Below are 22,844 nucleotides of genomic sequence, written 5' to 3' on the forward strand. Positions count from 1 at the left end.
GTGGAAAGTGAGTCTTGTTTTTTTTTTGTCAAAGTTTGCGCTTTGAATAAGCAATGTGGTAGCGCTCAAGTTCAATCGAAGAAGTACTAAACAAGAAAACAAAAAGTACAATGTCAATCGGCAAAATCCGCTCTCATGGCCTCGATCTCTGATAACCTGAGGTCTACGCCACTCGGTGATACCTCACTCAGCACTTGCTATAGCTCGTTTGTGTAAAACGAGGTGGTAGATCTGGTGAGGATAGTGAAAATAGTTGAAGTGGTAACGACGGTGAAAATGATCAAGGCAGTAAAGAGTGAGGATTGCAAAGACAGAGACGCAGAAAACGCAGAAAACGCAGAAAACAGAAAAAAAAAGAAAAAACAGAAAGAAAGACACAGAAAGAAAGAGAACACAGCAAGAAAGAAAAAAACGGTGACGATGGCAGCGCTGATGCTCCTACCTCTTCCAGAGGCTTTGCACTTGCGCTTGGTCGATCTGAAAATGAGTGCAGATTGTCTTGGCCACCTCATACAAGACGTACGCCCCGCACATGACGATAGGGCCGTTGTTGATGTCCTCTCTGATTTGCGAGCCATCCAGGAGGCTCAAAAGTGATTCCTCTGGGATGCCAGCCGCCCGCACCAACGCTGATATATTGACCAGTCTCTTCTTTCGATCGTGCGGTACTCTCCAGCCGTCGCCCAACCATAGAATCGTGCTTGAAGGCGACGCGATGCTGCCGCTTTGTCCGGCTTTCTTCAAGTAATTCTGTTCCGACGTAGGTATCCTGAGTCCCGGCCGGCGAAGCAGTGGCATCAGCTCATTCTTGAGGCGCAGAGAGTCACACAAAAATACGCCATCGTTGAAATGAATCCACGCCTTGCTTCCACCATCGACGGCAAATGCTTCGTATTTCTCTCGCCAGCAGGCCCGTTCCGCAGAGTCCATCTCCTCCGCAGCCTCTATGACTTCGAACGCGTTGATTTTGTGGTCGACAAGTCGCATCGAGACCGATTTGCCTTTGAAGACCATACGTACGAGACCTGGCTGGTCATACCGGACATCCGGTATGCTAGAGCGCGGTGGTTCCGAGGAGCTAATTCTTGTTAGAAAACCACATCCGTGAAAGGTTTGGGAAATGGTTACGGGTGAGATTGACTTACCGGGTTTCGTTCATCGTTTCTATACTCGCTTGTAAAAGAAAATCCGGTAAGCCGCTCGTTTCAATGATCAGAAGCCTGCATAGTTCCATAGCAGTAGCATAGAGCAAATATATCCCGACAACCTCTCTTGGGCCCGTGAGAACGTGCATGCCCCTGCTGAGCAGTTCTCTAAATGCCTGGGTCTGAATCTTGTTGGCTTCACGGTTGGTAGCCGCCAGAAAACTCACAACGTTGAACATGGCTCTTTCGGCAATGTATGCGATTTCCTTTCCGTGCCAGTGAAAAAACTGGTAAGTCGTGTTCTCAATAAAACGGGCTGCGGCATCTTGTTGTGACCTGTTATTGGTTTGTGTAGCGTCCGCGCCGATGCCCTCCGCCTCCGACCGATGGTTAATTGCAAACCCAGTGGGCTGATGGTTATGCACGGCCAGAGGGGGCTGATAGCCAACTCCAGGGATCCAGGTTTGGATAGCTCCCAGGCTCCTTGGGTTCCAGGCGGGAATACTGGGATTAGGAGGAATACTGGAAACAGGGACGAGCGCCTCTAGCGGTTGTTCCATCAACGCCTGGAGGCGGTTAATGGATTCAGTATTCCAACCATCCCTACGCAGCATGCTAGTCGACAACACCACGGGCGGTAGTTGGGCCAAACCCTGGCTGACCGCTTCTGGTGCAGGCTGTTCTCCAAGTTGCCCAGGAATATTGCCATCGAGCCTCGCGACCGGTACATGGCCCTCAATATTGAGCTGATATGCGGTAGGAGTCGGAGTTTGTGTTCCATTAGTAGGCAAATAAAAAGGAGGGACCCGAAGGCATTGTTCAGCGGTTGGCCTGTAGTTTGGCTGAAGTTGCAAGCAAACGCACATCAAATTCCACGTTACATTCGGTGTCTGAATTTCCTTGTGCGCCATTATTCTGTCTGCCCAGGACACGACTTCGCCGGGAATGGGAAGATGCTCGGGGCGGGGATCGGGAAGGCCTGACGAGAATTCCATCGCGATGATCCCCACAGCCCAAATATCGACCTTTTCCGTATACGGCGGATAACAGATCTCGGGTGCAGCGTATTCACACGTGCCGTGATTTGTGCAGAGAAAGTAAGCCTGGCTGGAATGCCCGAAATCGGTAACCTTAACGTGAAGATGGTCACGACTCATAATGAGAATATTGTCCGGCTTTAGGTCCCGATGGGTGATGCCCCTGCCGTGTAAGTACGTCAGGGCTTCGAGGGTTTGATTCAGAATCATGTAGACTTCCATCGCTGTGAGTTGTTTGATGGAATGTTGCTGAGCCATGCTCCCGCAGCGAGCCCACTCCATGATAAGTTCTGACCTGAGTTCTGAACCTGCTCCATTGACAACATTAAACGCGTGGAACTTGATGACATTTCTCTGCTACTTGTTAGAGGATAACGATGTAAACAGCAAATCTAGTGTATGACATACGTGTTCTAGGTTGCTCAGTATGCTAACCTCCTTCCAGGGGGCTGCTGGGACCTTGTTTGTGTAGCATTTGATGGCGACAAAGGTATCAGTTTGCCTGTGCTTTGCCCGGTATACTACCGCGGAGGCGCCAGTCCCAATCAACTGTCGTTCCACGTAGACGCCTTGTCTCTCGCTGGCAGTTGATATCACGGAGGCGTCAGTCGCGGTCGCGAGGCGCATGGCTCCAAGGTTCGGGTCCTCCTTTGCGAGTCTTTCAAGAAACTCGAGGTACGCATCAGGCCTCTCGTGATCTCCCCAGCATCGAGTGAGCTCGAATGGCCGAAATAGCGGCACAACAATACTGGGCCCTGCCTGAAAAACCCACTGCGTTTCCAAGTCGATGGCCAGCGCCCGCTGCCCGGCAAAAATATTTGTACCTCGTTTAGACAGATTTCTGAAAAGAATGCTGTTCGCGGAGAATGAAATAGCAAAATGCCTTCGGCTAATAGAAGGCTGGTTTCCTTGGGGGGGGTCCGGGATCGTGGGAAGTAGTACATCGCATTTGCTCGCGTCCGAACCAAAGACGAAGCCATCACTGGGAACTCTGGGCCAATGATTCGTTGCTAAGCGAAGTATGCGTTCAGGAGCGTGTTCCATGGGAGCGGGTGTGCCATGGTCGCTTTTCTCCGATGCCTCGTCGGCGAGGGGGTCTTCGTCAAAGTTGACAGTATCATATGCCAGGAACTGTGCGTTGTGAGGATGGTCGAGAACGTGAGACGGAACTCGTATGTCAATAATCGCTGCCATAGTATTTGCAGCTGTAACAGCAATTCGTGGAACAAGTGTCCTCAAGTTCGGTAAAGAATCATGTTGTACCAAACCCCGGAGGGATGGGGTCTGGTGAGGTCGCCATGCCTTCGCCCTCACGTCCCACCAAGGCCTGGGCGCCAATCGTAGAATCGTGGCCGGCACCAACGCTTCTAGCATGAGCCAATCCTGGCGCCTGCTGAAACATTAAAAATTGTGAAAGAGGGGTATTGAACATGGTGGCGATGCTGCAGAGCGGCGCGTAGACAAGATGTTTGATTGGCGTGGATGCGTCGCCGCAGCAAGGAGCCATTTTGAGATATAACATTACTCGGAGTTAAAGCGGCGCATTCCATCTGCCTAATTGGGCATTAGCTTTGTCATCAACCCATCAACAAGCCCAGCTCCCTGTGCCAATAATGATAACGATTTACCACCAACGCATTTATTTGTTTACCACGGCCAATGCTGCCAAACCGCCTTTTCTAAGCATGATTATCCGACTTACTTCTTAACCATTTCATCATGGCCACGGAAGACGCCGCCATCGCGCGGTCGCCGTCCTCTTCTAGCTTCTCCGGGCAACAGTCCTCACCAGTCAACAGTGCTAAGAGCTTCCATAGCTCAGCTGCTAGCGACCCCTATTGGCACGATCCTGTCGAACGTCTACGGCGGTATAAATACCGAGTGGCATACGAGATGTCATGTTTTCGGAAACGCGGGAAAGAAGGCAAGGATATTATTTTGGGACAAGAGCTGCGATCCCGGGGACGCCATGGTGAGCTCGTAATGAGTGACGGCAGCCGACCACCAGACGACATCAGCTTTTGGATAGCACGCCACGAGTACTTCGCCGAACATTTTCGTCAAGTCGAAGAAAAAGAGAAGCCCGACCGCGAGCCTTGTTTGCCCCCATCTACCAATTCTCGTTATAATTGGATTCGAGATTGGGTCACTGACACGCCAGTGGCCGCGACTGAAGCTGCCACTCCACCGCAATTCGACATGGACGCTGTGGCTGGCATACAACCATCCGAGCCACCAGCTGCCACCGTGTCAGCGCGTCAAACTGAAGCCGAAAATGAAGGAGCTCATGATGAAGTTGATAGGGCGAGCAATGGCGGCGCGTCGACGCCGAAACAACTGGAGAGCGACACGTCTAGCATCGTGCAGACGAAGCCGCCAGATACCACGGCGACGGAGCATCAAAACCGAACTGCAGCTAAGCGAGCTCACGATGAGGCTGATAGAACAGAGAATTCCGGCACGCCGTCGACACAACTATTAAAGCGCAACGCGCCCAGCCTCGCGGAGCCGCGAGAGGCCGCGGCGATGGGTCGTCAAACCAGAGCCACAGCCAAGCGAGCCCTCAATGAGGCTGGTGACACGGATAATTCCGGCGCGTCTTCGGCAAAGCGGTCGAAGCGCGACGCGTCTAGTCAACCGGAGAACAAATCCCAGGTTTCTCAGCCCGAACACAACTCGAGCAAAGCACCCGCAGCCCCTGCCGTCGCTCAAAGTCGTCCGGACCGTCGCAGAGGCAAGGCAGGCTTACAGAAATCGTCAGCGACGCGACAGCCACCTCGTCAGAGTGCAAGGGTCAAAGGGGCCATAGCAGCGGCAGCCGCCGCTGCCGCTGCCGCTCATGATCCTCCGAGCAGTGTTACGCAAGGTGGCAGAGGCGAGACGGGCAAACAGCAAAAGCCTCCGGCAACACAACCACGTCGCCAGGGGGCTCGCAATGCCACCGTTAATACAGCCGCAGGCGGGGGAAAAAAGGCAAAGCCTACCAGTCGTGCTGTTGCTGCCAAAGCTGGAGGTGAGAAGGCAAGGCCGGCTGGTCGGCGTACTTCTGCTACCACTACTCGTCGTGCTGTCACTACTAAAGCCGGAGCTACAAAGGCAAAGCCTGCCACCAGTCGTGATGTTACTGCCAAGGCTCGAGGAGAGAAGTCAAAGCCGGCTACCGAGCATGCTTCTGCTAGTACGACTCATGCTGCTACTGTCAAAGCCGGAGATGTGAAGGCAAAGCCGGCTAGCCGGCGTACCTCCACCACTGCCGGTCGTGCTGCCGCCGCCAAAGCTCCAACGGAGAAGGCAAAGCCAGCTAGCCGGCGTACTTCCGCCACTGCCAGTCGTTCCACCGCCACTAAAGCTGGAGCGAAGAAGGCAACGCCGGCTGCCCGGAGTGCTTCTACTACTGCCGGTCGTGCCGCCGCTGCCAAAGCTGGAGCGAAGAAGGCAAATTCGGTTAGTCGGCGCAATTCCACTACCACCGGCCGAGCTGTTGCCACCAAAGGCAAGTGATCACACGCCCCGCCTATAGCCGCTGCGGTTACCGCCCTGCCTTGATGGACACAATCACACTCTTCTACTCTTGGTGTCACAAGCCCACCCATAGACTCGCACAGAAACACCAGGTTCCCCTCCAATTTCCTTACCAGGTAGCCCGCGAGCAATGGCTCTTTGAGCACTGCATTGTCCACTATACCAAGAGCAATTCTTTCCCTGCCCCCATTCCCCTCTGCACCGCCCATGGCGCAGCCATGTACAGGCGCAAAACTCCTTCAGATCCCACGATGTTCCATACACGGGGCTCCAGGAGCCCTTGGGTTGGAGCAGTGCACCTGGTAGACGGTGAAAGTCGCCAGGTTGCCAGCCATTATCCCAATGCGGTCTGAGATCCCCCTGCAGCTATGAGCCGCGCCCAACCGCGCCCAGGGACTTGGGCAGCGGAGGACTCCCGAGTGACGCAGTAGGACAAGAGCAAGGTGTGACCAAAACATTTCTCTCCAACTATGTACATGTGTATTGTACAATATGTAAACATTTATATAATTCTATATCGTGGGAGTAGAGTGTCACTACTGTTTCCTCTACTCCCAACTTAGCGGCGCCAATACTGAAACTGCGAGCCGCTCTCCCAACTTGGCAAGAGATTTGCCTGCCCTTGTTCCCTCCTTCATCCCTTGCTTTCTTTGCATCCATCCCGCTTGAGACAAATAACCCGGACGGAATCGGCCTTGGAACTTTGCATGGTCGGGACTGCGGGCCGGCCCCTAAATATACCCGCACATTTGTCTCGCGGCTTGGCAGGTAGCGCCCAAGTCCTGAAGAGGCGGCTTGTCACCTACGCCTCGAAATTCTCGGATAAAACACAGACGGCCCGTCCCCAAATTTCAAACGCGGCAAAATCCGTCGGTCTAATTTGATTAGATTTTATTAGCGGGCAGAAGGTTTTACATCCCATACATGGTCTCGTCCTGCGGCCCGCATTCCCTTTGCCGCGGTCTCACCGGGATGCCATGTGTCGGTAAGACAACAACAAAAACAAAGAACGGATGCCAGGCTCAACATTGACATCTCGTGCTCTTTTTCCGCTCATGAGGCTCACCGTTTTCTCGGCTACTAAGACCGACTATACACAGACAGCCCAAAAACTAGGCTCACTAGACAATATACATCCAAAGAGAAATTATTCGCTATTCAATCAACAACTTCTAGTCCGAGGACGGTTTTCGTGCCTCCAGTCATTAGACAAGATACTTCGAATATGAGCATCCGAAGATTAAAAACAGCCGCCATACAGACTCCCTCCCAAAACAAAAATATAAGTATCCAGTCGCCGATAATACACAAGTATCCCCAAGGCCGCAGGGTATCATAGCCAACAACTCATTCGAAAAGACCTGTCGTGCGTCGAAACCGACCGCACATGTAGACTTCGTCATGTAGCTTCGTGCCCTCGTAACTTCATCGTCCCAATTGCCTGCCTATAAGTGTATCGTTGGGGTATTCATACCGTCCATTCAACCAGCCATAAACGCCAGCACCAAAGCCCAAACCTTACGCCGCCCATATAATTGTTACATAAACCCCTCTCATGCTGTAAGTTCACCAGCTCCCATCAGAGCCGGCGCTTCAGCCTCGGCATAGGTGTATTTGTGCATAGGGAAATCCTCCTCTGGTGTGCGGATGCCAATCCCGCTATCATCATGCACGTCGTTGTCCACCGGCGGCTGGGAAGAAGCGTTATTGGTCTTGCCAGTGTGGCTGTTGTTGCTTGCAGGCGGCGGGAATGGTGCACGCCCAGGTTGCGATTGCGACAGGTTCAACTCCTCGCTGGCATTGTTGTATCGAGAGTTCTGGCAGCTGGCCTCCTTGCCAGCTGCCTCAGCGTTTGGGGTAGCACGAACGCTAGGGGAAGCCTTTTGCTTCATGAAGCCTCCTTGCTCCGCAATGAAGCAGACCATTTCATCAACCCATGTTTTTGTTACCCACCATGACCCGAAGCTCTTGCCCTGGGATAGCGTCAAGTCGCGCATCACGGCAGTGCCGACACGCTCTACGCACCACACAATATCGGCGTGTGATGCGTAAGGAAACTTGGATGGAAGTAATCGCAAGAAGTTGACCCATCTATCCAACACGTTCTGGCCAGTAGACGCAGCTCCACCCTCGCTTTCTTGACGGGGGTTGCGACTGGCCGCGTCGCCGTAAATGGTAAGAACTTCGACTTCCCAAGGAACGTTGACAGGGTCCAAAAGATCGCGCATTTCGTTGATGAGCACGTCGACAACATCGTCCATGCCACGCGTGGGTACGCACTCGGCCACCTTGCGGGCTCGGATCATGGTAATCCAGTCCACATACATCTGGTCGCGGTTTGCAGGGTTTGAAAGCATATTGGCGGCAGCGTGAGCCGTCAAGTTGACTCGGAGAGCGCGGTCAATGAGACCGGCGAAAAGGGCGGCAGGTGCCTCTTTCGCGGCAATTACATGTTGCGGTTGGCCCTGGAAAGACTCGCGGATATGTGGCACGATTCGTTCCGAGATGTTACGCAGTGTGTCGAGAACTGGCTTGGGAACGACCTGCAAGGTCAAGCCAGAGATGATGCGCATCATGCGCTGATACAAAACATAATCGCAACCCTCAATCCAAGAGGCAAGCGCCTCGTGGCCAAATAATTTTTGTACAGGCATGGTAAGAGTGCCCTGGAAGGATGTATAGAGGTGAAAGAAGGTCTTTTCTCTGCAGTATCGAATACACTCGACAAGGGATGTGCAGTGAGACCGGTACAGTGCAGACAAGGACTTGGCCGCGTCGGGGTCAGTTCCCTGAGGGAGAAAAGCCTCGATGGCAGGAAGGCCAAGGGGCTCAGATTGTTCGAAGTCGTCCTGGTTCAGGGGAGGGAACTCGAGTTCCAGGCGGGTCTTGGTAGAGGTAGATTGGATATTATCAATGCTCGCAAGATCAGGCTGGTTGTACAAACTGTGCGATCGATCGGCAGCCTGTGTGATGTTCTGCTTCTTTCGTAGCTCATCTGCAGGCTGTGAAAAGGACTCCCCACGTTTCGAACTGTTGGAAGGCAGTGGCGGCGTATTCTGGCCCTGAGAGAAGCTCTTCGCTTCAGAAAGAGCGCGAGGAGGCTGCGGAGCTTCCACCAGGTCGGTCTGGTCCTCGGCAAGGGCAAAGTTGACATAGTGGTATTTGGATTCTCCGCGAACGCCCAAACGGCGAGTCTTGAGTCCCGGGAACAGAACACGGACGAGCTTTCCGAAGCTGGCCGGGTTCAGGACGGTTATTCTCTCAGTAGCGCAGCGTGAAGCATAGTTTGCATACACTCGGCCACGGGGAACGGATCCCTTGCCCTTAGTGCAGACGGAGTTAATCCTAGGCATGTTAGCACGATCAAAATCAATGGACAATACGTGGAAGTATTACCAAAGCATGGCGAAGACTTGGCGGGTCCTTTCCGAGTTTGGGCCGCGCTCATTCCCATGAAGCTCCGTAGCGACGTCTTGCAGGCCACGGTGTTTGTTGGCGTTGAAGAGCTGTCGCATCTCAACTTCGTTATTAGCGCTCGATCGTGTAGGCTTGGGGACGCCAGCAGCCAAAGCCATGGGGTCGGCGTCGTCTGCATCGTCTCGATCGAGCATATGGGTGTCGCCTTCAGTGAAGCTGGCATTGGGCCCGAACTGGTCGCCAGGGAGAGGATGCCTAGGGATTCCGTGGGGGTGTTGGTGCTGGTATGCCATCTGATGCATGTGCGCAGCCATTGGGCCGCTCATAGCGAACTCATGGTTGGCAGTTTGCATGTGCGTCGCCGCTTGCAGGATCATGTCCTCGGGGGAGATTTGCGGAGCAGACATGTCTTTAGCGTGAGGGTGCTCGCTATGCATCCACTGACCACCATAAAGGCCGGAAGCATCGGTGAATCCGGAGCCGTCCATGTTGTGTTGTTGAGTCGTGGCGCTGTGAATAGAGGCTGTAGAAGCCCGGGACAGTGGTCGCTTCCGAGATTTGGCAGCGCGCGCTGCGACGGTTTCTGGAGGGAGGGGGCAAGTTTAGATGTCGTCGCATAGATTGGGCTGAATTCTACCAGTAGTAATGGAGGAGAGAAGTGCTTTACATACCTTGGTCCATTTCTCGGGGTTGTATATGGTGGTGTTGATGTATAGACAAGCTAGCGTGGGACAATAAACATTGACGGCTTGTTGTTTTTTCACGGCGCCAGGGAAATGGCGACGGCAGAAGACGCGGCGTCGAGAGATAGAGATTGAAGAAAAGAATCGCCGAAGCGTCTGCAGCGCTTCAATACTCTTTTTCAGGGATCACCGGCAATCTAGGCGTGCAGATGGTGGTTAGATATCGTCAACTGCAAGTGTTGTTGTGGTTGTTTTCTGTTGCGAGGCCAACGAGAGGAGAAGCGCAGAAACCGCGAGTGGAGACGCTTGAGGCAGGCGGTGGCAGGATGCAGGAAGCCGCTGTGGCTGGAGAGGCTGGCTTGCTGATAGTGGGGCAGCCAAACAAAACAAAGCAAAGCCACCTACTACCAGACGGTTAGTAAGCAGTTGCAGGTAAGCAGACCATTCCGCCGTGTAATTTGGTAGAATTCCGTTGCGCCACTGTGGATTGGCACTGTCGAGTCACACTGTGTTTGCCTGCATTGAACATATAGTGCAACTTGGTCAAACAATGCTTTGACACTGTGCTGCAAATTTATATGCGAATTTCCCTGCGTACACCTAATCCCAAATTGTACTGCGGTCATTACTTTGACTTACTGGCAATTACTGGTCACTCTTTGTTGTGGGCCAAACCACGGAAAAGGCCACATCCAGACCAAGTAAACACTCGGCCAGGTATTCTCACCATCTGCTAGGCTTGATTGCCTGCGCTCAAAACAGCAATTTCAAGCTTGTTACCTGGCTCACGAGCCTGTATCGAGTCCATGACGTCTCGCATACATTTACCCCGTTTGCTGAGCTGGCCCTTAGGCTTTGGCACCAGTAAATCTGATTCCAACAGTCTTAATCTTAGCTTTCTTTTCAACTTGGCGTCTAAATATGAATCCATCCCTCAGATACCTCTCATCGCTAACCTCAATGCCATATACAATCACCTCAAAAAGCTTGCAGCAACTGGCACTTTCTTCTGCTTTCGTCGTGACGTGCTGCCAGCGCTCAGCCGCGGCCAAGCAGGATACCCACATCACAAGCCCAATCATCATGTTAGAATTCATGTACACAGCCATGCCGCGCTACCTTCTATTCCCGCGAAACGCCACCTCGGCTCACGTACCACCCCTGCAGAAGTACCCTGTGTCTATCAGATAACCGACCTGTGCACCTGCAAGGCCCCGTTTCAAACCAAGCTTTCTTAAGCACACGTCAGTACCTAACTGGCTTCCCTCATCGCCATCCTCAAGCAGAGCCACCGACGCTACCATTTCTCCCTCCCACAAACCACTTTTTGCTTCGCTTCAACATCGTCGCATCTGCCCGCGCCATCTATCCCGCACCCGTCTGACCTCAACTGCACCAAGCACGCCCGAGAAAGCACTAGCCGAAGCTCCCAAAGCTCCCTCTCCGCACCAAAGCTCCCTTCAGCCACCCCGCCAACAGCAAAAATGTCTTCCGCTCAGGAAAAGGCTCAAAACTACCTCAGCAGCCTCGACAGGGAGGTCAGTTTGCGTCGCTCAATCACTCCAATTCGCTCGTCCACATTCCCTAACCCGTAATTCCAGCTGTCCAAGTATCCCGCCCTCAACAACCTCGAGAGGCAGGCCGGCGTTCCCAAGGCCTATGCCGTCATCGGTGTCGTCGCTCTCTACTTCTTCCTCATTATCTTCAACCTCGGTGGACAGCTCCTCACCAACTTTGCCGGCTTCGTCATCCCCGGATACTACTCCCTCGCCGCTCTCTTCACCGAGACCAAGGATGACGACACGCAGTGGCTGACCGTACGTACTCTCCGCCTTTGGAAACCAGCGCTAAAGTGTCTGAACCTCTCTCACTAACACCTTACAGTACTGGGTCGTCTTCGCTTTCTTCAGCGTCGTTGAGAGCTTCTTCAACATTGTTTACTGGTTCCCCTTCTACTTTGTCTTCAAGTTTGTCTTCCTCCTGTGGCTGTCCCTCCCCATGTTCCGGTAAGTTGCGCCCCTCGCCTCGCATGCCATGTTTCAGTGCTGACTTTGGCTCAAGTGGTGCCGAGATTGTCTTCCGCTCTTTCCTGGCCCCTACTCTCAGCCGATACTTCAAGGGTGGCTCTCCCAGCGCCAACCTTCGTTCCAAGGTTGACGCCGCGGTCAACAAGTCCGACTAGAGGACTCGCAAGACAGGCATGGTCGCAAATAAAACATACGTCGAAGTCCCGGGCCATTGCCATAAATTTGAACTGTGCTCAAGGATAATGATCACTGGCGCGCATTCAAGAAAGCCTAGATAGGCCGGAATGCCCGGCACAATGATGGATAAGAGAAAAGTGGAAAGGCTGCATGATTCATCAGCCTTATGATTGGAAATGTGTAAAATGATTTTGTACTTTTCTCTCGAAAGCAGTTGTACCAGATGACTGTATATCAACTTGTCTGGCTATATTTGCCCTTGCAGTGGCATTGCTATTTATAGTGGTTGTCAATACTTGTAAGTTTGCATGTTACCGACCGAGGCGTGTTGAATTGCTTTGATACATACAGAATATTTGAGCAGATCATGATATAGGCCACCTTGATGATATTCAATGATGCTTCAAAAATTTGTCAGGTGCGAACCATATTTGCCCACCACTAGTATGCACTGTCGCAGCCTGCTTCAGGGGGTCCGCGATGAGACTGCGCGGCGCGGACCCACGTAGCCTCAACACCAGAACTGTCATCCACATTGTGAAACGACCAGATCCTGCCTGGCTACCACCCTGCATTCTCCGCCTCTCCTCCTGCACTCGTCGCAGACTATCAGCTGTCACGATGATTCTTTAGACTTCGCCCTCCACCCGCCGTTGATCACGCAGCACGCCTCACCATCCTCAGGACCCTCCCTTCGAGCCGCTGGCGGCCGCCCACCATGCCATTCCGGCTCCTGCGCTCGCAGCCGGCACCATCGCTGGCCGCGGCGATATCGACACTATTATTCATTCTCGCTGTCTCGCCGGCTGTGGCTGTGGCCGAGTCAGCGGCAAATATCGGCTCAACCAACCTCGACGGCTACAAACTCGACCTCGATCTCGGCGATACCTACGAACCCAGTTTCGCGCCGTTTGACAGCAGCTATCTCGGCAAGAGAGCCAACGTTATTGGGCCGCTGGTCAACAATGTTCCCTCCACGTCAAATCTTAAGCCGGGCGAAGCGGCCTGCTATCAAATAAAAAAGACCATTGCAACCGACAGCCAGGCTAGCGGGACGAATGCTCGTCGTTTCGACCTTGCTGTCGAGGCTGCTACAAATTCTAGTGCTGGAGCTGGCATCTTGGCCCGCCAGGACAGCCAGAAGCTCTCTATTTTCCTGTCTGCGAATACGTGCCTGCAGCCGTGGCGAGTTCCAGGCGCCGACAAGGCTGATATGGAGCCTCCGCAGCTTACTCTGCTCATATCGAACTCGAGCCAGCTGGGATGCCCCGATTTGTCTATGCAAGACACGCCCAACATACAGAAGCAGACGTTTGAGGGTGGCGCAGTCATGTTCAGCACAAACATGACGGAGGATTTGTTCATTTCCGTCCAGGCCCCGAATGTCTCGTCCAGCTATCAAGGCGGCTACTTTTTTGAGCTGGCCGCTTCTACTCAGGACTACTACCATCGATACGTGGGCAAGGAAGGGCAGTTATTATGGCTCGATAGCGACGCCAGTTCGGCTCTTTTGGTCAGCAAGAACCTAACGATAAACATGGACGAATCGAAGCGGATTATGGAACAAGGCATGCAGTACCAGTTCTACATTGATAACGAGCTCTTTCCTAGACTTCTTGGAATCGAGCACTCCACGTGTGGCCTCAAAACAAACGCACAGATATATGCAACACCGAACGGGACCGGGAACCTAAATCAGCTGGTCCATATGACGATGACGACGCGAGGACCCGGCGGTTTTCCAAAGCAGCAATTTTTTATCACTGGGCTGAATGACACGACGGAGTACCGCGGTATCATTGTCCAGACCCCCAATGCGACGGTAGCAAAACGCGATGGGGAGGGTATCGTCGGCGGCGGCGGCACCGTGTTCACGTCGACGGCCTTCAACACCGTGTCTGGCACGAGTTGCAAGATGGTGACGGACCTGGACTTCTGCGACGAAATCCAATATGCGGTGCCCGGCAACGTCGAAAAGTTCCAGGGCAACGACAGCATTCTCGGGCAGACGTACGACGACTACGCCAAGACCATGTACGACAACTTCGAGAAGGTGCTGATGTTGATGCAATGTGAGGCGCCGTCGACCAAGCGGTACTCGCTGATGAAGACCTGCGACGACTGCCGCCGCGCGTACAAGAAGTGGCTGTGCACCGTCGTCATGCCGCGCTGCGAGGACTACGCGGCCGCCGACGCGCCGCACTCAATCGTGCGTAACGCCGGGCAGCCGTTCCCGAACGGCACGCGCCTGCCGGCCGCCGAGCTCGCGCTGTACGCGGGCATTCCGGCGTCCAACACGTCGCGCAATAATTTCATCGACGAAACGATCGCGCCAGGCCCGTACAGGGAGCTGCTGCCGTGCGACGACCTCTGCTACGAGGTGGTCCAGAGCTGCCCAGCCGCGATGCAGCTGTCGTGCCCGCTGCGGAAGAACAGGGAGTACCCCTCGAGCTATGCCCGTCGCGACCCGGATAACCTGGAGGTGACCTGCAACTACCCAGGCGAGCCGCGCACGCGCGTAAGTGCCGCGGCGGGCGTGGTCTGGAACGCGGCGTTTGTGAGTGCTGCGATCCTCTTGAGCGTGGGGTTGTTGTGGTAAAGAGACGAGGGAAGCTGGGCTTTCCGTCATGATTCGAGATGAGATTTTGCATTGCGCTCGGAGTTTGCATTGGCATAGTGTATATAGATCAGGAGTAAAACACCGTGATATACGCGTCACGCGGTTAATGGCATAATTATTGGTTTTTGTTCATCTTATGGATTACTATGGTACATTTTAGTTACAGTGGATGTTTGATGCATTTTTGATCCCGAGACTGTTAACGAGCCTCGCCCTATTTAGAGCTACTTTTACCAGCAGCCTTGGCCTCCTTGTATTCTTCTACTTTCTTTTCCAGAGTTTCAATCTCGGCTATCAAGGTCATCAGTATGACTTGTTCGCAGCGTGGTATGTCGATTTGCTTAGGCACTACCGGGTAGGTTGACTCACCATCAATCTTTTCGCGCGCCTCGTCGGCCTCGAGCTTGATCCAGGACCAATACGCGACCTGGTAGGTGAAGACGGCGAGAATCATGACCTTGGCTATAGGTCGCGAAAAAGTCTTGTAGAAGCTCGACTGCGGTTATTGATTAGCGGGTGCACGGGACTGTGGTAGAAACCGATGTGATGGGAGTTCTCTGAGGAGCCTGAGCAGGGGCAGACATCGTGTTACGCCCCCGATAATAAACGGTACGAAGCAGAATGCGAAAAGGGAGGCCTTACTGCAGGGTTGGCAGAGGGTTCGGTGGCATATGCCCTGGTAGGGACGATTTGACGACTGAGGATGGGCACACGACGAGCGAGCGTCGCGGCGCGTATTGACAGCATGGTGGGATGTGAATATATATGCCGTCAGAAGATCGGGATGAGAATCCCCAGGTTCTCTTGAAATTATCCAATGCCGATTGCTTGCGGGCTTGACGAGCAAAGACTTTGTCACGATCAAGGAGTTGTTCGTCTGGTCCAAACTCAAGCCAGCTGTGGCGCTGCGCTGATGCACCGCCACACGTGAAAACGCCCCCCACCATGGCAGCCAGCCACTGTGGGGAGCAATGCTAGGGGCCATCATTAGGCCACCTTCCCTTCCGGAAGTGGGCGATGGGTCGACTCCCTGGATTGACGACACATGTCCCAAAGGAGCCCCCAAACCGTCACTCTCTCTTCTCTTTTAAACTTAACAGGTTGCTTTTTTTTCTGATCTACGTGTGCCAATTGCGATACAGTCATACTCAAGATTCCAACCACTTCCTCGAAACTCGACCTGAGTCTACTCTCTTCCTCAATTTCCAAAGTTTAATCGGCCACGCGCATATATAACTGGGAGCTTTCCCAAGTCCGTGGCATTCCAAACGTCCCTCCTTCAACCGCGACAACACGCCCCACGACCGTCCTTTGTCTTCCGACGTCTCAGCACTTTCTATATTCTCAAAATGGTACGTCAGACAAACACAACACTTGTTTTTCGTTTACCCGTGCTCTGTCGGGCGCGCGAGCGCACGGGGGTCATCACTAAACGTGGCCCGTGAACGCATTTGACGACTGACCTTTGTGTTTCTCGCAGGCGCAAACTGTCGAGCAGCGACGTCGCAACGCCAAGTTCGCCAAGGAGCAGGAGGCCCGCATGGGCAAGTCGGGCGAGCAGATCAAGAAGCGCGAAAAGGTCGTCCAGAAGCCGACCATCTCCCCCTTCTGGGTCGGTACGTGACGCAGCATCCCCCGATCATCATGTGACGAGCCCGAACCCGCACGCAACACCATTGAACAAGATCGGGTGTCGCTGGAAGAATGTGGAATCTCTCTCTATGCTCCTGGCGTGGGCGTCTACCGCTCGAGCCGCCGCATCTCACAATCTTGATCAACTAGAAGGACATGTGTGAAACGCGGCTAACAATATCTTGCCTTAGTACTTCTCGCCTTCGTCGTCTTTGGTGGCCTAGTCTTCGAGGTCCTCGCCCGCTGGTGGGGTCAATAAATTCGAGCGCAACATATTACGAGGGCCACGGCCAGAAAAACACTGATTGCCAGGTGTCGCGTGGGTTGTCGCTGCCCCTGTCGCTGCGAGGAGACCTCGAAGCTATGACCACTTCCCGTGGCTGGCTTGTCGGACGCCGCAACCTGTCCAGGGGAAGATAATCGGATTGCAATGTTGATGGGGAAGACAAGCTCGTATTGTCGGATGAGCTGGTGATTCGCGATGGAAAAAGGAACGGCTTGTAGTCGCAAGCTGGGAAAAAGGTCAATGGTGAAAAGACCATACTGTCAGCATGTATTACTGGGAATATCCGGCGCTGTAGAGCTGAAGCGACATGACTTGAAAATTTATCGATTTATTTGTTTGATCTTGTCCGAAACGCTCGTATCAGGCACGCGATGTATACCTGACACGGCCCTCATAAAACTGATCTGGTAGACACAGAAAAGAAACAAAAAAAGTGCACAAAATTAATCTTGCACCTTGGTATATCTGTTACAAATGCACCCACCCCTCAGCCACCCAGGCCTAGACCCCGCCGCCCGCCGCCACCCTCGTTCTTCATCCGCATGCCCTCCTCGAACTGCCGCTGGATGTCCGCCTCCGCGCGCGCCGCCTCCTCCGCGCTCTTCCCGGTGCCACCACTGGTCGGCATGCTCACGCCCTGCTTCTTGCCGCCCAGGAGCCGCAGGAACTTGCTCTGCCTGGCCGCGCCGCCGTCGAGGTTGGCGACGTGCCAACTCTCCGCTGCAGGCTTGTCGTCGTCCTGGCCGTCCGTGGCCACCTTCTTCTTCTGCTTCTTCTTCTGCTTCTTCTTATCCTTGGGCGTGCTGCTATTTTTGGCGGTGGCCTTCTTCTTCTTCTTCTTTTTTTTGCGGTCGCCCTCGCTATCCTCCGAGGAGTCACTGCTGCTGCTGCTGCTGCTGCCGGTGTCGTCGTCGTCGGAAGAAGGGGATGAAGAAGGTGAGGACGATTCGCGGCGTCGCTTGCGCTCGGGGACTGCTTTGGCCTTGCGCTTGGGAACGGGGACGCCGCCGCTGTCGTCGGAGCTCGAGTCGGAGGATGAGCTGGTGGAGTCGTCTGAAGAGGACGAGGGGGTGTCGCGGTCCGAGTCGCTCTGCCATACATGTCAGCGGGAACCTTGACTGCCGGACCAGACAGAAGTGCATACCTCGGATGATGTGTCATCCTCCTCCTCCTCTAGCGACTTGCCCAGCTTCGCGTACTTGTCGGCGGCCTTCTTGGCCTCGGCGAGCAGCTTGTGCGCCTCCTTCTCCAGCTGCTGTGAGCGCGCCAGCAGCTTCGCGCGCTTCTCGCGCAGCTTGGCGGTGTCGGCCTTGCGGATGCTGCTGGTCGGCTTGGTCGCCACGCTCTTCTTCTTCGACGACGCCTTCTTGGCGGACTTGGGCTTGGAACCGGCCATGGTTTCTCCTTTCAAGTTCTTGCGGTCCGAGGTTCCCCCAAGCCACAACCGTCGAGATGGCTTATGTACGCCGATAGATCTAAACTCGTAAGAAACCCGTTAGATATAAATGCACCGCCTAGAGAGGCAGGAGGGTACTGCATACTTCCTTTTAACAGGTGTCCGTCGCACAGTGATGTGGCGAGCTCGGGGTGACGTGGAAGTGCAGCGCGCCAATGGATCACCCGCCACTGATCTAGTGGAACGCTGCGACTAGAGGAAAAGACTGAAGAAGAGGAGAGCCGCAGCAAGGCCGGCACGCAGAGCAATGATATAATGAGAATGCCGTATGATGTCAATTCAAGCGGTTCGATACTTTTTTTCTGCCCAACGACGTAACTGTGGGGCCGACTTTCGGAAGCCCGTTCTGCCTAGGCGGTGGGCAGCCACGGCCACGCGAGCAACAGCCAAAGAAGGAAGGAAAATGTGGAAAAAAAAAATTGTATTTTAATATCCAGAGTGCAAAAAGCTTCATTTTGAGAGTATAAAATAATTTCGTACCAGCTGTAACATCAGCCTTGGTGGTTTGAATTGCCCGTGGATTCGGCCTCTCGCCGACCGCGTGTAAGTCAATGCGAACTTGGAGGCAAAGTAAACGCCGCGATTAAACGAGAGCTTCCGATGTTTAATAATAGCGAATAAACGTATCGATTTCAATGCTACTATGCGTTTTCCCTGACATTACGTCGACGGAATGAAGCCCCGCCTTGGCCGCGCGCGTCATGGAGGCGCTCGCTGGGTAGGAAAGGCGCTGGAGCGGAATGAGTACTTTCTCGCTTACGAGGGCAACGCCGAGGAGTGCCTGGTCGAATTTCGGCGCATCATCAAGCAGAGTCCACCAAACTGGGCAGACGAAGAAAGGAAGCCATCATCAACAATTGTAGTAAAATAGAACAGAGGTATAATATAAGATATGCCATGTCTCACCCATCCAACCCATTCTAAGCCATCCATGTTCTACCAAAGAAAACAAAAACTTTCGCCGCCCATGCCATCTACACGAACCGCACCTCGTCGAACAACCCCGCGCGGACCTGCATCAGACTCGCCAACTCCATCAAGAAACTCTGAAAGATGATGACGTTCGTCAGCACATGCGACACCGACACGTTCGCGTACGCCCCGTCGTCCAGCACGCTGCCCGTCTCCGACTCGTCCGGCGCAATCACCCCATCATCATCATCCTCGTCCCCGTCCCCGAAACAGCCATCGTCATCCTCGTCCTCGTCGTCCGAGTTTGACTCCGGCGGCGGCCGGTACGTCAGGTCCAGCGGGATCGGCTTCACCGACGCGTCCGGCGGCAGGCCCACGCGCTTCGCCAGGATGCTCTGGTCCATCGCCGCGTAGTCGGCCGTCTGGCTGGCGCTGATGCCCTCACGGTCCGCAAGCGGGGTACGCGCCCCGATCCCGCCGTTGCTCGGCGAGATGCTGCGCTCCAGAGTCGCCGCTGCGTACGGCGACGGATAGTCTCTAGGCGGTGGAGGTGGCGGTGGGCGCACGGCGCGCGGCACGGCGAGCTGGTCCCCGCTGACGGAGCCACCGCCGGGCGTACTAGTACCCGACGGCGAGCCTCGGCCGGGATGGTCCTTCTTCGCCGCGCGCGGACTTGCGGATCGACTCGGCGTGCCCAGCTCTGAGAGTAGCCGCTGCGCCAGTCCCTCCAGGGTGGACGGCTTCGACGGCGAGTTGCTGCGGATAATCTCGTCCAGGTTGCCGGGACGATCGGGAGTCATCGGCACGGGCGAGCCTTTGCGAATAGGTGGAGGTGGCACGGTAGATGGTGGTGGTGGTGGCGGCGGCGGCGCTGGGGTGTCCAGGATCGAGTCGGCGGTGTGGAACGCGTCGCGGCGCTGCTGGAGCAGCTCGTTGAAGCGTGGAATGCTCGTCTTGTAGTTGCTGACCTGGTCGCACAGCCGTTTGAGCATGTTGAGGATGCGCGGCAACGACTCGCTGTTCCAGACTGGGCGCTTCCGGCATCGCTCCATGGCCTTGAGGAGCTTGGCCTCCTCTGACGACTCAAAGGAGCCTGAAGTTTCCTTCGCGTCGGGTTCTCCGGAAGACTCACGCTGGGCGCCCCCGATCTCGCTCGCAGTTGTGGACGTGAAGTCGGCGGTCGTGTTGCCGTCATCTTCGTCGTCGTCTCCGTAGTCGTATGTTGATGGACTACGGGCCAGCCAGCCCTCGATACTCATGTATCCACAGACTGCCAAGTCAACAATCGTCTCAGTCACGGAGAGATTCGTCTCAACGGGGTTCATGAAGAAGCTATCCAGCAGATCCAGTACAGAATTCAGCAGCGGGTCGTCCATGCGCAGCGTGTGCTCGCGGACGTCGCGCGGCGCTCCGGGCAGGCTGTCCGGTATGGCCGGCAGCCTGTGGTTATTGGTCGAGACCTTGGGCGCCACGAGCTTCAGCGAGCACGGGTGGCTCTCGAGGCGCACCATGGTGTCTCGCAGCACGTTCTCGTACGTGTCATCAAAGTCGCCGTAGCCACCGATCGCGCTCGCCAGGTCCATCAGGTACTCAATCTCCTGCTCGTGCGCGCCGACGGTCCGGTTCACCGTCCTGCTCGGCAGCACCTCCGTCTTGAGCAGCGTGATGATGGCGTAGCGGTGGTGCCGCTTCAGGATCGCCGACACCAGCTGCAGCGTGACGTGGATCGTCTGCTGGTTGCACGAGCGCAGACACGCGAGGATGAGGTCGACCAGGTTGAAGAGGATCGGCGTCACCGTCAGGTCCGTCTTGGACGCCATCATGGTGGCCAGGTCCATCGACTTGCGGCGCCGCGCCGCGCTTACTTTTGGCCCCAGTGGCGTGGTCCTAGCCGATCCGCTGTTGTCAGGCAGAGCTAAAAGGTAATGGAGGATGAGGTTGATCATGTCGGGGTGGTCGAGAGACTCGAGGATGCGGCGCAGATACGTCAGCACCGCAACCGATGAGCCGCCGTCAATATCCGACGACTCCAGTAGTGAGGGGTATCTGTCTCGTCAGCTTTCGAGACCTCAACGGTCCAGGTCAATCCACGTACAATAGTTGCTGCAGGAAAATAACCTGAAAGTGCTCCAGCAGCGTCGACTTGACCTCGACCGACCTGCAGTGGTTCAGGACATCCTGCCAGAAGAGCAAGTGCGACAGGAAGGTCTCGATGTGTGACTGGAACTCGGGCGCGCACGAGCTCACAATCTCGTAGTTGGACGTCGGGTGCTCGTAGTCGGAGAGGGCGAGGATCGGGGGCAAGTCGTGCGGCAGATGGTCAATCACCAGCTTCCGGCTGAGCTGGCTGTACAGCGCGCCCAGCCCCGTCGCCATCAGCGTCGACAGGTCGCTCTCCACGATCCACTGCTCCAGCGCCGCCGAGTGCGACGCGGCCTCGATGATGTACAGCAGTCCCGTGCGCGCAAAGTCGCCCACCTTGCCCTCGTGGTGTATGTAGTCCATCAGGATGTAGAACAGCGGGAAGTCGGCGCGCTGCGAGCGGCCCGCGAACCGGTCCTGCACGTCCTGCCCGCGCTCGCTCGCGAACTGCGCCGCCGCCTGGCCGGCCTTGAACCACGCCGGCAGCACGTCCGGGTCCAGGCGGATCTTGGTCGTGATGTTGAAGGCCAGCTCGACCACGCGCGACTCCGTGTCCAGCCCCAGCCGCACGCTGTTGACCCCCGTGATGCGCACCAGCAGGTTCGTCAGGCTCGCCGAAAAGGCCGGGTTCTCGACGAACGCCTCCTCCTCGCTCTCGATCAGCGTCGCGAAGAAGAGCACCGCCTCCTTGATGATCCACTCGTTGTACGACGTCGTCGCGATCTTGCCGATCGGCACGTATATTTGACGCATCGACGCGTACTGGATGCACGGGTGTGGCAGCGGTCGCCGTGACTCGTCGCTGAGGATGTTGGTCAGCTCTTGTAGTCGGATCTCGAGCGTCTCGGCGGCGTCGCTATCGCGAACGAGGTTGGGCGAGCTTCGCCATGTGGCCTGCGAATGTTAGCATGCTCCCTGTACTGGTGCCATCAGGCTTTGACAAGAAATGGCCTTACCAGCAGAGTCCCATATTCCTTCTCGAAGCGATGCAGTCGTTTTGCAGGGTCCTTGGCCTGGTCCTGCCGAGACGACCCCGACGACAAGGGGCTTAACAGTCGCGACCACTTTCCGATAGGCCATCTCGTTAGCAAAGCTGGCCAGTCTCCAAACGTTGAATATCCTCTCTCCTCCTCATCCTCCTCCCCCGCCTCCGTCGTAGCCGCGTGCCGTGCAGCACTCTCCAACTTGTAGTGTTTCGTCTTGTGCGGGGGATCCGGAGGCGGAAACGTGTTTCTTCGACCCTTTTCTTCCGTCATGTCTAGCCGTTTGCGTTTGTGTTTGGTCCCACGTAAAAAACAACAGACGAAAAAGAAATGATCGAAAAACTTACAAAGTCCATGTCTGCCGTCACGTCATCTCTCAAGGGGGCGGGTTTGATGCGGCCACGCGAGCCAAGCTCTCTTGTTGTAGCTCGTCTCCTCGAGTGTCGCAGGTTTGTGTCGTGTTTGGTCTCGTTTGGAACCTTTGTCGGCGGGCGGCTTTCCTTGGGGGCGGCCGCGGAAATGGGAGGTAATAATAAGCACGAGTCGAGCAAATTAGCTAGCCTGACCGTCCGGTCCCTGGTAAAGCGTGGTGATTTGGGAAAATACAGGGATGGTCTTGGAGGTAGGTGCCTTGGTGTTTGGCCTAGCTTGGTGAGGTCTGGGCTATGCAGGTACATTGGCTGGTGGAGCAAGAATCCGTGGAGTACCTATTCGTACTCGGCCAATATTCCGCCCAGAACACTCGTACAAGCTGTAGTTTATTACTGCATTTACAGTGTTCACACTTCATTTTAGACTCGTATTC

The 22,844-nt window shown here is 55.0% G+C and overlaps 9 protein-coding genes across 9 annotated transcripts; 4 read left to right on the plus strand and 5 right to left on the minus strand.

Moving 5' to 3' along the window:
* Positions 1–438: 438 nt before the first annotated feature.
* On the minus strand, positions 439–3,689 carry ISF_04101 (Serine/threonine-protein kinase; the record flags this gene model as incomplete). Its single annotated transcript, XM_018847707.1, has 4 exons — positions 439–1,078; positions 1,146–2,536; positions 2,591–3,369; positions 3,446–3,689. 4 exons carry the CDS (start codon positions 3,687–3,689, stop codon positions 439–441), a joined length of 3,054 nt encoding a protein of 1,017 aa, XP_018705287.1.
* A 212-nt stretch (positions 3,690–3,901) lies between these two features.
* On the plus strand, positions 3,902–5,683 carry ISF_04102 (hypothetical protein; the record flags this gene model as incomplete). Its single annotated transcript, XM_018847708.1, has 1 exon — positions 3,902–5,683. One exon carries the CDS (start codon positions 3,902–3,904, stop codon positions 5,681–5,683), a length of 1,782 nt encoding a protein of 593 aa, XP_018705288.1.
* Positions 5,684–7,257: 1,574 nt separating this feature from the next.
* ISF_04103 (cephalosporin C regulator 1) lies at positions 7,258–9,609 on the minus strand (the record flags this gene model as incomplete). The annotated part of the gene is made up of 2 exons (XM_018847709.1): positions 7,258–9,049; positions 9,101–9,609. The coding sequence occupies 2 exons, from the start codon at positions 9,607–9,609 to the stop codon at positions 7,258–7,260; spliced, it is 2,301 nt and encodes a 766-aa protein (XP_018705289.1).
* Positions 9,610–11,288: 1,679 nt separating this feature from the next.
* Positions 11,289–11,986, plus strand: ISF_04104 (protein yop-1; the record flags this gene model as incomplete). Its single annotated transcript, XM_018847710.1, has 4 exons — positions 11,289–11,342; positions 11,406–11,621; positions 11,689–11,810; positions 11,866–11,986. The coding sequence occupies 4 exons, from the start codon at positions 11,289–11,291 to the stop codon at positions 11,984–11,986; spliced, it is 513 nt and encodes a 170-aa protein (XP_018705290.1).
* A 740-nt stretch (positions 11,987–12,726) lies between these two features.
* On the plus strand, positions 12,727–14,607 carry ISF_04105 (calcium channel subunit Mid1; the record flags this gene model as incomplete). The annotated part of the gene is made up of 1 exon (XM_018847711.1): positions 12,727–14,607. One exon carries the CDS (start codon positions 12,727–12,729, stop codon positions 14,605–14,607), a length of 1,881 nt encoding a protein of 626 aa, XP_018705291.1.
* Positions 14,608–14,842: 235 nt separating this feature from the next.
* Positions 14,843–15,375, minus strand: ISF_04106 (hypothetical protein; the record flags this gene model as incomplete). Its single annotated transcript, XM_018847712.1, has 3 exons — positions 14,843–14,919; positions 14,998–15,124; positions 15,271–15,375. 3 exons carry the CDS (start codon positions 15,373–15,375, stop codon positions 14,843–14,845), a joined length of 309 nt encoding a protein of 102 aa, XP_018705292.1.
* Positions 15,376–15,977: 602 nt separating this feature from the next.
* Positions 15,978–16,519, plus strand: ISF_04107 (hypothetical protein; the record flags this gene model as incomplete). Its single annotated transcript, XM_018847713.1, has 3 exons — positions 15,978–15,980; positions 16,109–16,244; positions 16,452–16,519. 3 exons carry the CDS (start codon positions 15,978–15,980, stop codon positions 16,517–16,519), a joined length of 207 nt encoding a protein of 68 aa, XP_018705293.1.
* Positions 16,520–17,033: 514 nt separating this feature from the next.
* ISF_04108 (hypothetical protein) lies at positions 17,034–17,942 on the minus strand (the record flags this gene model as incomplete). The annotated part of the gene is made up of 2 exons (XM_018847714.1): positions 17,034–17,636; positions 17,691–17,942. 2 exons carry the CDS (start codon positions 17,940–17,942, stop codon positions 17,034–17,036), a joined length of 855 nt encoding a protein of 284 aa, XP_018705294.1.
* Positions 17,943–18,976: 1,034 nt separating this feature from the next.
* ISF_04109 (Retinoic acid induced 16-like protein) lies at positions 18,977–22,312 on the minus strand (the record flags this gene model as incomplete). The annotated part of the gene is made up of 3 exons (XM_018847715.1): positions 18,977–20,960; positions 21,010–21,950; positions 22,013–22,312. 3 exons carry the CDS (start codon positions 22,310–22,312, stop codon positions 18,977–18,979), a joined length of 3,225 nt encoding a protein of 1,074 aa, XP_018705295.1.
* Positions 22,313–22,844: the final 532 nt, after the last annotated feature.

Source organism: Cordyceps fumosorosea (genome assembly GCF_001636725.1).
Source record: "Cordyceps fumosorosea ARSEF 2679 chromosome Unknown scaffold_8, whole genome shotgun sequence".
NCBI classification, from domain to species: domain Eukaryota; kingdom Fungi; phylum Ascomycota; class Sordariomycetes; order Hypocreales; family Cordycipitaceae; genus Cordyceps; species Cordyceps fumosorosea.